The sequence below is a fragment of the Pelodiscus sinensis genome, chromosome 16, assembly GCF_052426305.1.
Source record: "Pelodiscus sinensis isolate ZL-2025 chromosome 16, ASM5242630v1, whole genome shotgun sequence".
NCBI classification, from domain to species: Eukaryota; Metazoa; Chordata; order Testudines; family Trionychidae; genus Pelodiscus; species Pelodiscus sinensis.
The window spans coordinates 34,499,283-34,515,270 of record NC_143067.1 but is presented as its reverse complement, the minus strand read 5'-3'; the positions used below and the strand labels follow the sequence as shown (position 1 = coordinate 34,515,270).

Genomic DNA, 15,988 nt, shown 5'->3' with positions numbered 1-15,988 from the left:
AAGCTGGGGAGGGCTAGCCTCCCACTAGTTCGAATTAAGGGGCTACACACCCCTTAATTCGAACTAGTAAGTTCGAACTAGGCTTAGTACTCGTAGAATGAGGTTTACCTAGTTCGAACTAAGCGCTCCGGTAGTTCGAATTAAGTTCGAACTAGCGGAGCGCTAGTGTAGCGCCTATCAAAGTTAATTCGAACTAACGTCTGTTAGTTCGAATTAACTTTGTAGTTTAGACATACCGTCAGTGTTTAAAGAGAAGCTAGATAATTTCATAGAGGTTAGGTCCATAAAAGGCTATTAGCCAGGGGATAAAATGGTGTCCTTGGCCTCTGTTTGTCAGAGGCTGGAGAGGGATGGCAGGAGACAAATCTCTTGATCATTGTCCACCCTCTCTGGGGCACCTGGTGCTGGCCACTGTTGGCAGACAGGATACTGGGCTAGATGGACCTTTGGTCTGACCCAGTATGGCCGTTCTTATGTTTAGGAAAAATTGAAAAAATATAAATGGCTGGTATTTTCTAAATAAGATGTAATGTAGATTGTGATGTAATGTCAAGTGTGTCCAATGTTTTTGTTGAAACCATCTGGCAACCCTAGAGATGGTGCTGGGGGTAACTGGCTTTGAAGCAGGCTTTCCAACACAGACTCCTACTTTCCTCCCCCTTGCTGCTCTGATACAGAGACAGCAAGGAGGGAGGGAATGCCAGTAGTTGACTACCTGATAAGCCTAGGCTCATTCCCTATGTTTCACATCTCAACAGAAGTGCACAAAAGTGTGTGGGAAGAATTAAAGGAAACTGCTTGGGAGTCTGGAAGATCAGGACCTATTGGTCAGCCAGGGCCAGCAGCATTTGGATTTGCTACCTGAGAAGACTTTGTACATCTCCTCCATTTCCTGGGATTCTGGCCTCTCTTCTGCCTGCCCTATTGGCCCTCCACGCCCTTTGATCACAGATGATGAAGCACTGGCTTACAAGAGCTCACTGAACATGTCCTTCCTCATCCTCTACTTTTTCCTCATCAGGGCCAAGCATTCTGCAGGTGTGGAAGGGACATTCTTTTCAAGACCATCACAGTAGAAGCTTCTGTCAGACACATATGGATCATTGAATTTGAAGTCACAGTTGAAAGGAAAGATAAGTTTCAAAGCTCCCCTCGTTTATTCCCATAGTCACCTACAAAGAGAATTATCGATGCTTCAGCATTGAAGCACTTCTACCCAGCACCACTCTCCAGCCCTGATGACTTTTGGTTGCACAGTGCCATTGTAGTCATCATGCCATGGCTAGAGGCAGTGGTGTTTTAACTGACATCTCATTGCTATGGGTGGGAAAGGTATAGAGAGCACCGCTGCTGTTGACACCATGAGGCCTTGTGGGAAGACTCCCTGCCACTCGCCTCATAGCCCACTAACCTCTTCGCTGTATTGGTGCTGGCCACCTTACCAGGGCGTGATGTGGAATAGTGTTCTACCCCCAAGAAAGAAATAAAGCAGTCATCCCTTTGGGAGAGGGTTGAGTATTATCTCTGAAAGTGCATTGAGGATACAAGAGACATTTCTATGTACAGAAACAAGATGCTCTCTGAAACCCTCCCATCTACTCCCCCAGCCTAACAACAGCAGAATGAAAAAAGTAGATGCCAACTGGATCTCTGTGTACTGTGCCTATATTCTCATACAAGTAAAACAATGAGAAATCAATACCCATATTTAACAAGTATGCTAGGCTCTTATCTTTTAATTGAAACAGTAAGGAAATATGCGCGTGTGCGCACTCTCTCTCTCTCTCTCTCATATCCAAGTCTTTTCCCCTTTGGACTCACATGTAGAGCCCTGCAAATCCACAGGTATCCACTTTATATCTGTGGGACTGACTAAATTAGTGATCCCCAAACTGTGGGACATACCCCCTACTGGGGCACAGAGGAATATTCAGGTCACCACACCACCTATTCTCCCCAAAGGCCCAGGAGATCTAATGCCTACTGTCTGTTCCAGGCAGGAGCATGTATACTGCATGGAGCAGGCATGTTATGGTGGACAGCTGTACACAGCTAGGTCAAGCTCCTAAAATATTGGCAAGGTGGGCAGTCAGGCAAAGGCATTTCAAAACACAGAGGACTTTAAGTGGGGGTTTGATTTCTGGTCTCTGTAATCCCTGGGCACTGGAGTTTACACTTTTGACAAGAGCAGTGATTGGCGCAAGGAATGGGGCATTGTGGAACAGCTGCTGGAAGATGATCAGGTTCAACACAGGTCAGGCAGCATCTCTTCTTGCACTGCATCAGCCTCAATAGATAATGGCTCAATGCTGTTCGGGAAGGTGATTTTACTGTGTTGCCGCAATGGGACTCTTACGTTAGCTCAGGACAAACTTGAGTGTAGACACATGCACAATTTACATTGACTTACCTTTGCAGTGTAAACTAGGCCTAAGTTTCTTCAAGCATGTTACTTCCATGCCAGCTGATTCTAAAAGATGTGATTACAACTCAGCCATCTTTAAGGTTATCCGGAAATGCTTAAAACAGAATAGTTTTCGTTATAAGTATTTCCGGAAAAAGAGTGTCTACATTGGCAGGATGCTTTTCCGGAAAAGCGTACGTGGCCAATGTAGACGCGCTTTTCCGGAAAAGAGCCCCGATCGTCATTTCCGCGATCGGGGCTTTTTTCCGGAAAAGACTACTGGGCTGTCTACACTGGCCCTTTTCCAGAACAGTGTTCCGGAATAAGGACTTATGCCCGAGCGGGAGCAGCGTAGCTTTTCCGGAAAAGCGGCTGATTTTGTACAGTTCAACGTCGTTGCTTTTCCGGAAATTCAAGGGCCAGTGTAGACAGCTCGCAGCTTATTCCGGAAAAGCGGCTGATTTTCCAGAATAAGTGGCCCAGTGTAGACACAGCCGAGATGTTTCTCCATGGATTCTACATATAACTCACTTATCAAGCAGTGAGAAAGTCTTTTATGATCTCTCCTGTCAAGAGACTTTTATGAATTATGCTGTACCGGGTGCTTTATTTGTTCACTCTAATACAGGGGTGGGAACCTTTTTCAGGTTGGGGGCTCATGGCCCATAGAAAAATTGGTAGGCGGGTAGGGGGCTCACACAAATGAGAAGCAAAACAAAAAACCCCACCGCAATGATGCCCCCAACTTCCCACATTCCTTGCACACCACAGCCTATGGGGGACCAGGCTAGTAGATTTTGTGTTCTCCAGCCTCACAGTGGGGCAGCAGGGCACAGGAACACCAACGCAGGCAGGGAGCCCTGAGCCTCAAGGACAGATCCAGGCAGGTTCCCCACCCCTGAACTAACATATCTAATCTAGATTTAAGATTTTTCTATAGTTTTCAACACTGTAATAATGGAACTCCTGAGGCTTTGGGTTTTAAATGAAAGCTACAGGGTGAAGCTGTTTATGAATAAGACTGTAAAACTAAGCACTTGTGAGGTTTGGAATGCATCTGGCATACTGTGAAAGGTAAATAAAATGGTCAGAGATCTATGAGCAAGCTATTATCCAGGTTCAATCCCCAATGAGCAGGTCCACCTGTCATTTTTCTTCAAAAGATTCCTCACCTCTTTTACCCCACTGCAATGGGATGCATAGATTCCACCGAGTGTTTGGCATAGAAAGTATTAAAACCCTGTGTCCAAAAGTCTATCGGGAACTATGCCCAGACATCCTCAGCCACCGTTGTTGCTTCTTCTAACAGATGATTTCTATATTAAGTGTCCACATGAAAATTGATCACCTGCTTTACATTACAGTTAAGTACAATTTTTTGAGTAATTTGTTTTTAAAGACTTAGTGCAGGTTCATGACTACTTAAAGTTAGTTCTGAAAAATCTTCTATTCCTACCCCAAATATACGAGTGTTTAGACCAACTATATAATTTTGTAGAGTTTTTAATTACCATTAATTCTGACAAAACCATTACAATATACATAGGAAAAAATGTATAGTTGTTGCTTATTAAAATGTTTCACACATAGAAAAATAGTATATACATCAGGAAACCTGCATTTTAAAAGTATTTGTCAGTTTTAATGGGCAGAGATTAATGTAACTTAGTCTTTATTCTGAACTTAATTGCATTCTCTCCCCAGTTCCACTGCACCATAGGTGGTGTGCAAAGGTTAGAAGTTTTTCAGTAAATAAAAATTAGCACAATAAAACCCATTCAAATCAGCATTTTCAAGTTCAATTATCCAATACTATATTACAAAGCAACTAGTTGTTTGATAAAACTTAGCTATTCGTTACAGTAATTCTCGATAAAGTAGTCATCTGTCTTTCATACATTTTGTAGAATGTGGCAAGATTGTAAATATTTTTAAAGCAGCATAATTCAAGTACTCAATCCTAGGTCATTTACTACAAAATTATAAGATGTTAAGAGCATTTTGATTTTAGCAGCAATACATCAAGTTTCATAGTTTATTTTTACTGACTGGAAATCCATTATTGGACATAAAATAATCTTTTACAAACAGCCAATTGCAAGTCTGAGAAGAGAAATGCATTGTATTGACCTGGCTATGGGCCTAACTCCCATTAAAATTAATGGAAAAATTCTATTGAATGTAGTGGCAGTTTGATTAGATCCTAAAATGATTGGTGGGATTTTCCCACTCCTACAAAACAGAGCAACTTGTACTGCTAAACATTTGAATTAGATTATTGGCAGTACAATACTGGATCAAATTCAGCACCGGAATGCTTGTGACTTCAGCCAAGTTACACCTTCTCACATGGGACTAACCGTGGCCCTTCATCAATATGGGCAAGTTGTGCCCTCAGCCTTCACAGAGTTTACTCATTGATGTCTTTTTTGCATCATATGATAGGCTACATAAAATCATTAGTGCTCTGTTCTGTGAGGCACTTGTTCAGCCACCAAAAGGAATGCATATAATTAAACTTTGTGAGAAGGATTTCCATCTATGGGAGTGCAAGAAAATAAATAGCATCTCTAATACTATGAAAAGAATCAAAGGGGTAGCCGCATTACAATCTCTTTTGATACCCTGGATCCAAACTTGCCATTTCAGCATAGTATAGACTGAGCAGTTCAGCTCTTATTAAACACCCGTATGTGGATTGAACAACACCACCTAAAAGCTGGGCTCAGAAACGCATGTGAATTAAAGAGTAAACTGTGCACAGAGATGAATTAGTGACAGAAGCTATCACATATATCATGCAAATCAGTTTGGATGTGCTAGATGGGATGGTTAACACTGGTGCCTTCACTAGAGATGTCAGCGTGTAGTCGGCTATATGATTAATGGATAAGCTTAGGCTTATTGGTTAACCTTGTCGACTACACACATTTCCTCCCCCACGCCACAGAGGCAGCAAGGGAGGGGGGAGCAGGAGCTGGCTTAAAAGCCGGCTCCTCATAAACACTGGATCCATCTGCCCCACCCCCACACTGCTGCCTGTATGTATCAGCTCTATGGACCTGCCTGCTTCCCCCACCTCTTGCTGCCTCCTACAGAGGCAGCGGAAGGGAGGCAGGAAGGGACCAGTGCTGGGGGGAGCCGAATTAAAAGCTGGTTCTTGCCAGCATCATCTCTGCAGTGCCACCTGCCCCTACCTCACCCATGGGGACTATTGAATAGTCGTGTAATTGCATGAAATCTTAGTGGTGTATCCGCTAAGATTTCATGCGATTACACAATGATTCAATTACACACTATCTAACATCCCTAGCTTTCACACGTGTTTGCACATATATTAGTTGCTTTTACTGCATTTTTATTATTTTAAGTGGTAGAAAAATAAGTAACAGCATACTCCTTAAGCAACTGTTGGGACTTCTCTTCTTTATAGGTAAGGACAAACATCTTTAAAAGCACCTGAATGACTTTGGGGCTTAAGTCCCACAGAACTGATCTTGCTAAAAGATCTTGCTAAAAGATACTCTGAAAATAGAGTTTAAATATCCCAAGTTAGTGATTAAAAAAGGAATGAGTTAGCTGTTCCTCACTTAATGAGAATATTTGTATTAAAAAAATGAGAGAGAGAGAAAGGAGAGAAAAAGGAAAGTTTGTCCAGAAAGTTCACTTTATTAAAAGAACTAAAATGGACTTACTTTCTCTACAGCCCTCCTCCCACAATGGGGGTTTCAATGAGCTTTTGGAACTTGTTAAACAGATCCATTATAAATGTGCACTGAAAATACAAATATCAAAAAGTGCAAGTATTTCAACTCCACACCCATTTGTATGACCTACCAGGAAATGCACACACTTCACAGCTCAGAGTATTTGTTCACAGCACTTTATAATCCAAAAATGGTTCCCTGCATTCTCTGTATTGTACAAAATGTTAACTAGGAAGAGTTTGATGTGTTATAGCCATAGAACATAGCAATGAGGTTCCTTCAGATTTATTTTATTGCAGTAAAACCTCTAAAAGGTAGAGCTGTACAAAATAAGTCTAAACAGAATATTATTTAAGAACAGCACTTCAGGCTGCATTTGTTCTTATTTAAAATTCTTTCCCAAAAATACATTCCTAAATATACAAACTATACATTCTTGTCACTTTAATGCTGGTTTTTCTAATGATAGAACAAAACTAAAAAAGTCTTTAGACATTAAAAAACTGACAAAAGCTCTACTGTACAATGACTTGGTACCTTCATAATACCACATAAATAACTTCAGAAAAACCAAACTGTATTTATGGAGTGGTTGGGGTAAACAAATACTTTATGGTGATTAAACATCATCTGCAGAGAGAGTTGGAATGTTTATCCTCGGTCGTGTGAAAAATGCCATCTTCTCTCTAAAAAGAAGACCACCATCAGTTGTTAATACAATAAAGAATCTACCAGAGATTTAGTCATTCTAAGAGAAGAAAGACTGCCCAGGCAACTAATACACACAAATAAAAGCCCATGCTTCACCACACAGAATACGCTCCTTTTATTTACATTCAGAGACAGGCATTTTAAATAGTTACAGTAAAGCTCTCAAAACTGTACTTCTTACAAAAAAAAAAAAATTACTTTGCAACTCCCGAACCATTTTAAGTCTGGGTAAGTGTATTATAATAAGACAGTAGTAGGGGTTTTATTCATTAAACAAAAGGACAGACCAATTCAGCAGTACCTTGCTTTTCCCTAATAAGGAAAATATTAAGGCCCAATCCTGTTCTTATTAAAATCAATGTGAATTCTGTTGATTTAAACAGGTGCAAGATTTTACTTTTGAATAAGATAATACAAATCTCTTTAACTCATGCAGCACATTTGTCATCTGAAGAAGTGGGTTGTGCCCGCAAAAGCTCATGATACCACAGTAAACTTCTGATAATCCGGCACCTTTAGGACCCAGGGGGTGCCAGATTATCAAATATGCCGGGCTATCAGAAAGGGGGGATATGACGGGTCTGGGGTTGGGTGAGGGGGATGCCACCCCAGACCCCTCATAACCCTCCCTTCCAATAGTCCAGCTCTGCCCCAGGCATCCCCGATGTAGCTGCTGCTGGTCAGTTTTAGCTGAATCGGGGATGCCTGTGGCAGAGCAGCTGGGGTGCTGCTGGCGCTGCGAGACCAACCCGGCATCACCCCAGCTGCTCTTGGGGACCAACCCAGCAGCACCCCGGCTGCTCTGCCCCAGGCGTCCCCGAGTCAGCTGCTGCTGAAACTAATCAGCGTCTGACTCCGGGAAGCTCAGGGCAGAGCTGCTCTGCCCCGGGCTTCCCGGAGTCAGCCGCTGGTCAGTTTCAGCAGCGGCTGAATAGGGGTGCCTGGGGCAGAGCAGCTGGGGTGATGCCGGGTTGGTCCCATAGCGCCGCCCCTCAGCGCTGCGGGACCAACCTGGCAGCACCCCAGCTGCTCTGCCCCAGGCGCCCCCAAGAGCAGCTGGGGTGCTGCCGGGTTGGTCCCGCAGGCGCTACGGGACCAACCCAGCAGCACCCCAGCTGCTATGCCCCCGGATTCCCTGATTCAGCCGCTGGTCAGTTTCAGCAGCAGCTGAATCAGGGAAGCTGGGTGCAGAGTGGCTCCAATTGCCCGGCTGCCCCAGCACTTCCGGGTTCCTGATGGTGCTGGACCATCAGGAGTGCCGGAACACTGGATGCTGGACCAATGGAGTTTTGCTGTATTTATATATTTTTATTAGTCTCTGAGGTGCTAAAGGACCATTGTTGTTTTTTAAAGTATTTTTAGTTACAGACTAACACAGCTACTCCTCTGAGACTTTCAAGCAGCACAGTAACTGTCTTTTGTAAAGGACACTGGAATTCATGGAGAAGTGAAGTTATCCAAAAGAAAAAAAAGTAGGATTTTTTGCAGCAATAGCTTTCTCCTTTTTAGAAATGTTCTTACCTGAATGATTGTACCTCCAAGGGCTCCTTGCGACTCTGTCCTCGGAGCCTGTGTACATCCTTTGCAGCTGCTCTCATCATTTTATCTGCTTTCAGCTCACACTTATTATGTTCTGGTTTCTCTGCCTAATTGGGTGATGAAACAAGTGAAAGCTTACATACAATATAGAAAATACCAACTGCTTCTTCCCTAGCCCAACAAGCTCATGTCACATTAAAAAGGTTCCATCATGGGTATGCTGAGGAAAGAAATAAAAGTATTCTTGTGACTTCAACTATGTGGGGCCATAAACCACAGAAGCTGGAATAAGATTTAATAGGAGTTTTCCACTTTTAATATGCCCAGTCACTGTGAATACAATGCAGCTCTTCCACAATGTCTACTCCAGCTTATTAGCGGAAAAAGAGTTAGGATTGAAAACTTTATTCTTGTTATATTTGTATTTTAGGTTTAGCAATATAGTAATGTAGTTTAATAATGTAGCAATAATATAGTAATATACATTTAATATTGTATTGAATTAAGTCCCTTTAGTTAAATGTCTATTCCTTTGCCCTAGAAGTCAATTTAGTAAATGGGCCTAAGCGGAAAGACAGTTCTGGGTATTGTGTCTGTGTTAATAAGATTAGAAAAATGTTGCAGGCCGAAGCCTTAATTGCTTGATTTATAACGCCTCTTTGCTTTGCCTGATGCAGATATATATAACCTCGAAAGTCCTTGTAACATTGCTCATGTGTGTGAGAGGAGTGTGAATGTGTTGAGATAAGATGCAAAGTTATATTGCTTAGAACCAGATGGCCAAAGAAGGGGGGTGAGCGAGCATCGGCGAAGGCCAGAAGACGAGACTACCTGGCTGCAGAGAAGCCATCTATAACCATTGATGTGCACTCCCTACTCACAAGGGGACTGGAAGAGTGGCAGACTGACGAGCCTTGAAGCAGAGCGAGCACCCCCGAAAGACAACTGATTACAGGATAAGCCTTGGAAGATGTTTGGGAACGACTGACATCAACAAGATAACATTTTGGTCACAAGCTGACAGAGCGGAATCCATGGATTTCAACAGAGAAAAGGGATTATAAAAGCAGGGTGCTTTGCTATGGAACTTTGGGTTCGTCTGCCACCATCTCCAGAGGAGCATCGGATCGATCGACTGACAAAGGCCCTACTCCCCCCGGCCACTAGATTGACACACACTCTGGACTGGTAACTATGACATCATCTGGCAGGACTGTGTATGCATGATGTTTTGTGTGTGAGAGTGAAAAGCATATGCAAGTGTTGTATTCTCAATAAATGCAGTGTACTGCCGTTTCCCCTGTAAAAGATTGTGTGTGCTTCGTTTAAGCATAACAAAAGTGGCTGCTGACCTGCAGGCAACCCCTGTCTGGGATTTGAAGCTGGTGAATCAACTTCAATTACATCCAGCAGGCCCCACAGCAGCTCAACTCCATCAAACAAAATCTTTGCACAGCAGATGCAAAAGCCCCCCTGCACATCAGTCCTGTCTGCATCAGTTCCAATATAAGGGGCCCTTGCAAAGTCTGAGTGGTGTAGAAGAAGCTGGACACCTGGGTGAATTTCGTGCAGAACAAGTAATATGAGCCAATGAGACTGTGAGTGAGTGAGTATGTGGCAGCATTTACAAGATTATGATGCTGAATTATAAGAGGGAGGATGTGTGTGCTTTTCATATGAGATGAAAGAGATGAAAGCATTGTGCCTCTAGATGCACATTCTAGGGCAGGTCTGGGCAAAATACGGCCCACAGTTGGATCTGACCCACCAAGCCACTGGATCTGGCCTGCGGAGGCAGCGGGGAACCCCAAGCAGGCTCCCTTGCTTGTCCCACAGCCCTGCATGCTGCTCAGAAACGAGGCTGCCAGACTCTGTTTCTGTTTCAAAACTGGAGGGAAGGGGAGAAAGCCTCCAGCACAATCCCATTAGCCAATGGGAGCTACTGTTTGAATAACAGAGGCAGCCAAGAAGAACCAAGAAGAACCACACCTCTGTTATTCACTTAGGCACATGGCCGGGCAAGCAGGCTTGCTGGCTGGGAAACGTTTTAAGCTTTGCATGCCTTTAGTTCTGCAGATAGACAGGCTGGTTTGGCTGCTGGCTGGTAAGTCTCCTGTCCAGAGCCTGCCTCTGCCACCCCCAATCAACATACCCAAACCCTCTGCCTCCCTCTTGCACCCAAACTCCCTCCCAGATTTGGCACCCCAATCTTCTGCCCCCGTCATAATCCCCACCTACTCTCGGTCACATCCCAAGCCCCTGCACTCCAGTCCCCTGTCCTAGGTCACTACTGCCTCCTTCACCCAAACTCCTTTCCAGACTCCATTCTCCCTCATGCACCCCAATCCCTTTCCCCAAGCTCCCTTCTACACCCAACCTCCATCCCAGACCCCACATCTCCTCCATTAATACCATGGAAGAGTGCGGCCCTCAACCACTTTCCAAAATCTTGGAGTGCTCCCTCCACATCAAAAATTATTGCCCACGCTGCTCTAGGGACTAACATGGGGAACTGTTTAAGCTAAAGAAAAAAGCTGAACATTTAGCTAACAGAAGCCTAACATTAATTTGATTATCTTATAAAAAGCAGTCCCTTTTTTTATGAAATGTGCCAGAAATTGGTCCATTTTGCTATTATTTCTATTCGGGGTGATTCAATTTCTGAAGCTTCCCCCACCCTATCTGTAATTCCCATTCTTTTTGAAGCACTACGTTTTATTTTCAAACTTTCCAGAGAGAAAGAGGAATGCATTTTTAACACAAAGGTACAATTTGGAGATAGCTGCACTAAAGATTTGAGCTGTCTGGTTTCCAGAGGTTTGGGAAAATGTATTTGACTGAACACGTAAGCAAAAGTCCAATCAGAATGACTTACCCGTTTTTCTACCAGTCGCAGCCAAAGCCGGAATCTTTCATCATCCTTCATCCATTGTGGCAGCTCTTTTTCACCTTGACCTTGAGCTTGTTCTAACTGTTCTTTCAGCTCTTTCAGTATGGAGATCTCTTGCACTAACTGATCGTGCCAGGTCCTTGATGCCTGCAGGTCTAGCTCCAGATCTAGCGAAGTACGGATGAGACGCTCTGAACCAAAGGACTTAACCGAAGGCTGGAACAGAAGGGATTTCTGATTGGAATAAAAAGCATCCAACAGTTTCCATCTAGTCTGAATATGTGCAATGATCACTTCCTTCTTTGAGAATGAAAGGCTACATCTGTGATAAGGCTGCTTTTTCAAACTGGCCGCTTACCCAAATTTGCAGTTTCGTAACCTAGCAAAGTTTTACATGAAGGCTTGCCCATGCTTCAGCTTCTATGAACACTAGAGATACCTGAAGTAAGCCAAAGGCTTCCATACGTAGCTGATAATGGGAGTATGTTCCTTTCACCATTACTTAGAATATAATTTTACTTTAATACTTACACCTCAATCATCAAAATATTGCAAAAAGCTGCAAGATGACATATTAGCATTGGGTTTCACACCACAGGATTTTCTCCTGCTCCCAATATCACAGATATTAGCATTGAGGAGTGCATGAGTGAGTATTTCAATCGGGCAGTGACAGTCTGCCTCATGCAAAATGTTTCAGTGGCCTCCTAAAGACAGTAGTGGAATTCCACCCCATTCGCATCCTAGATGAACATGCTCAAAGAGGTCACTAATGGGGGGCAAAGCTTCATTAAGCACTGATAGGTTTTAATGAGCATCTAAAAAGTGATTTTTAAATTGCTAACAAATTAGCTATCCCACCAATTCTTTTGGTGTGAACATGAGCACATTTTATATGCCACATCTAAAAATGTGGCTAGCTTTGAGTTCACTTTGGAAGGAAAATGGTGAGAAATTATTTTCCAGAGTTGGAGTACCCAGCAACTCAGGGGAACAGACGTTTGTCAATAGGCCGCTAAGAACATTTCAACCAGAATGGAGATTTTTTTTTTAAAGGCTATGAGCATATGAAGACAGGAGGTTTATAGCTGAAATTAATCTGGATTATCATTTCTAATTCCCTTTTTAACAGAAAATCTATTGGTAACTCACAAACCAATGCTTTAAGAACGTGTGTGTTTTCTTGACTACCAGCTAAGGAAAAAACACGTAGATGAAGTTTTTACCCGCTTCATTCTGACGCTTCGCCTCTCCACAGCATTCCGAACAAAGGATGGTTTCTTGGACAGCGTTGAACTGTCGCTATCACTGCGATTTAGCTGAAAGAGAGAGACAGAAGTAATTGTTATTAAACAAGCATGCAGTGCAAGGCTAGGACAAATGAGCCCATGGAGCTGCAGAATGGACTGAGAATTATCTGAAAATGTGGCCATGGGATGAAATCTACCCAAATCTGGCTGTTGTACCCTGACCACTGTCTCTTCCTGGCCTCCTCCCCACTGCTCTTCAGTGCTGCCAGTTGGAGAAGAGGTTGGAAGACACCGTCACTTTTGTTTAGAACACTGCACAGGTTACAACCCAGTCCCCTTTTCCGACTCAACTGCAATAATTAGGTCAGACAAGTGACTAGACCAGTGGTCCCCAACGCAGTGCCCGCGGGCGCATGGCACGTGCGTGGCCCCACCCCCAGAAGCGCGGCACATGAGCGGCCCCACCCCCAAACGCCCGGCAGCCACGAAAGGTTGGAGACCACCGGACTAGACAAATAAGCTGTAATGAACAATCTTGTGTTGGCTGGGGATTAAATCATTTCCATCTAATTTCTATGAACAAGAAGCGCATAACATTGGAGAAGGATTAAATATCTGTTTTCCTTTTCAAACAATATATATAAAACTAACTTTGTGGAGCATGTGGACACGTTGGCTTTTTTCAGGTTTTTGTTCTAGCATGTTATATATTTGGGGTCAGATTGTGCAGAGCAAGAAATCTCTCTGCTTTGTGTCTGCCACTTCCGTAGTGACTGGACATGATCCAGGCTAAGGCACAATTCTCTCCTTGTGTACCTTTGGGCTAGACATTCAGGAGAGCACATGTCTGCATCTAAAGGTAGGACAAGCAGGCGCCTGCCTCCTGCATGCTAGGGAGCTCCAGGAGAGGATGGGAGAGGACAACGGGGAGGGACAGAAAGGGTTACGTGCCTCTCCACATATGCCTGAATGAGAGAGACATTCACCACAGCAGCGAAAGGTGCAGTTCCTCTGGTGTGGCAATAGCCCATCCACACAGCTGCGTCTCCTGGGGTCCATGTAGCTCTGCCAGAGGACAGAAGTGGGGTGGCAGGACAGTCACATGGTGCACTGGAAGTGCTGGGCATGGGGACAGCAGACAGCTGGGCCAGAGCCAGAAGGGAAGAGACAAGGGGTATGTCTACACTACAACGTTAATTCGAACTAACTTAGTTCGAATTAGTTAATTCGAACTAAGCTAATTCGAACTAACGGATCTAGACTAAAAAACTAGTTTGAATTAGCGTTTTGCTAATTTGAACTAGCATGTCCACATTAAGTGGACCCTGAACCAGGCTTAAGGATGGCCGGAAGCAGTGCCGGCAGGGCATCAGAGGAGGACTTAGAGCGTGGAGATGCTGTCTCAGGCTAGCCGAGGGCTGTGCTTAAAGGGTCCCGACCCCCACCCCAGACAGACAGTTCTCAGGGGTGCCCCGCTTGCAAAGCAGTCCTGGCTTGGAGTGCCCTGAGTGCCAACACTGGGCACATCACAGCACTCGGCCATCAGACCGGCTGCACTTGCCGCAGGCTGCCATCTGGGGAGAGGGCGCAATTGGGGGGCTGCAGGAGAGCTTCCACCCCAAAAGCCGGCAGAGCCAGCCCAGTCCTCCCTCGCCTCCTTCCACTTACCCTTCCCTAGCCCCTTTTCTTGATGTACAAAATAAAGGAAAATTGTGTTCAAAAATGGAATCTGTCTTTATTGAACAAAACTGGGGTAGACTGGGAAAAGGAGGTGGGAGAGAGGAAGAGAGGCTGGGAGAGGGGAGGGCAACTAAAATGATCAGGGGTTGGGAACAGGTCCCATATGAAGAGAGGCTGAAGAGACTGGGACTTTTCAGCTTAGAAAAGAGGAGATGGAGGGGGGACAGGATAGAGGTCTCTAACAGCAGGAGTTGGGTGAAGAGGGTGCATACAGAAAAGTTCTTCATTAGTTCCCATAAAGAAGGACTAGAGGACACCAAAGGAAAGGAATGGGTAACAGGCTTCAAACTAGTAACAGAAAGTTGTTCTTCACAAAGCAAAGAGTCAACCTGTGGAACTCCTTGCTGCAGGAGGCTGTAAAGACTAGAACTAGAACAGAGTTTAAAGGGAAGTGAGATCAAGTCATGGAGGTTGGGTCCATGGAGTGGTATTAGCCAGGGGGTAGGAGTGGTGTCCCTGCCCAAGGTTTGTGGAAGGCTGGAGAGGGATGGCACGAGACAAATGGCTTGGTCACTGTCTTCGGTCCATCCCCTCCAGGGTCTCTAGGGTTGGCCGCTGATTTTCATGCACTCCTGCTCCTGGGTGGCCAGGCTGGCAGCTCTCCTGCCCTAGCCGGCCACCTTTCTGTGCCTAGTGCGGAGATCGTGGACGAGGTCCACGATGTCCGCACTAGCCCAGGCGGGTGCCCACCTCTTGCGGTCCCGGGCAAGCTCCCGGGAGCCGCCAGCCTGGTCCCAGGAAGAGGGGGAGGGCTGGGGGGCATCGGGTGGCTATCTCGAGCTGTGCCAGGTGCAGGATCTGCTGGCTGGGTGCTGGCAGGCTTCCACCTGGCATGGGCACCGTAGCCAGCCCGTGCCCCTTTAACGGGTCCGGGGCCGGTAGGGGGGCAGACGAGTTTCCCTGGTGTTGGCCAGAGTGGCCACCAGGGAAACCTGGGAAGGGCTAGCCTCCCACTAGTTCGAATTAAGGGTCTACACAGCCCTTAATTCGAACTAGTAAGTTCGAACTAGGCTTAATCCTCGTAGAATGAGGTTTACCTAGTTCGAACTAAGCGCTCCGTTAGTTCGAATTAAATTCGATCTAACGGAGCGCTAGTGTAGCGCCTATGAAAGTTAGTTCGAACTAACTTTGTAGTGTAGACATACCCAAGGCCAGAGTTACACTGCTACCAGCTACGCTGCCTGGGAGGAGCCTTAGAAGCCACAGAAGGAGCCTATACAGGAAGAATGGGCTCCACCTAAACCAAAATAGAACCAGATTGCTGGTACTTAACATTAAAAAGGTTGTAGAGCAGTTTTTAAACTAAAGGTTGGGGAAAGTGGACGGGTGCGGAGGAGCAAATGGATTGGACAGAGACATCTCTTAGAGGCGGATCTATTAATAGAGATTCTCTCTGTTCTAATAAAGAAGAAAGGATAGAAGATGATAAAGAATGGGTAAGTTACCATGAGAAACAATCAAATGAAAATGTCTAAAACATCAAGAAATGGCAGACTTATAAACAGTGACATTTTTAAAATGCTTATACACAAATGCTAGAAGTCTAAATAATAAAATGGACGAACTGGAGTGCCTTGTATTAAAGGAGGATATTGATACAATAGGTATCATAGGAACTTGGTGAAATAAGGACAATCAATGGGACACAGTCATACCAGGATACAAAATATATCAGAAGAACAGAACTGGTCATGCTGGTGGGGGAGTGGCACTATACGTGAAAGAAAATGAAGGAAATCAAATGAAA

General features: G+C 44.7%; 1 protein-coding gene across 4 annotated transcripts in view; it reads right to left on the bottom strand.

Annotated features, from left to right (window-relative positions):
- Window positions 1–3,891: 3,891 nt before the first annotated feature.
- The window catches only part of WWC1 (WW and C2 domain containing 1), a 141,415-nt gene continuing 129,318 nt past the window's right edge, over window positions 3,892–15,988 (bottom strand). For 2 of the 4 annotated variants that reach the window (XM_075900176.2, XM_075900177.2), the window contains exons 20-23: window positions 12,478–12,570; window positions 11,237–11,485; window positions 8,344–8,468; window positions 3,892–6,797 (exon numbers count right to left, since the gene is read on the bottom strand). In XM_075900176.2, coding sequence (XP_075756291.2) covers window positions 6,731–6,797; window positions 8,344–8,468; window positions 11,237–11,485; window positions 12,478–12,570 — 534 coding nt within the window. In that variant the 3' untranslated portion in view covers window positions 3,892–6,730. The remainder of the gene's footprint in view (window positions 6,798–8,343; window positions 8,469–11,236; window positions 11,486–12,477; window positions 12,571–15,988) is intronic. The other 2 variants (XM_075900178.2, XM_006115791.3) reach the window with 1 other exon arrangement.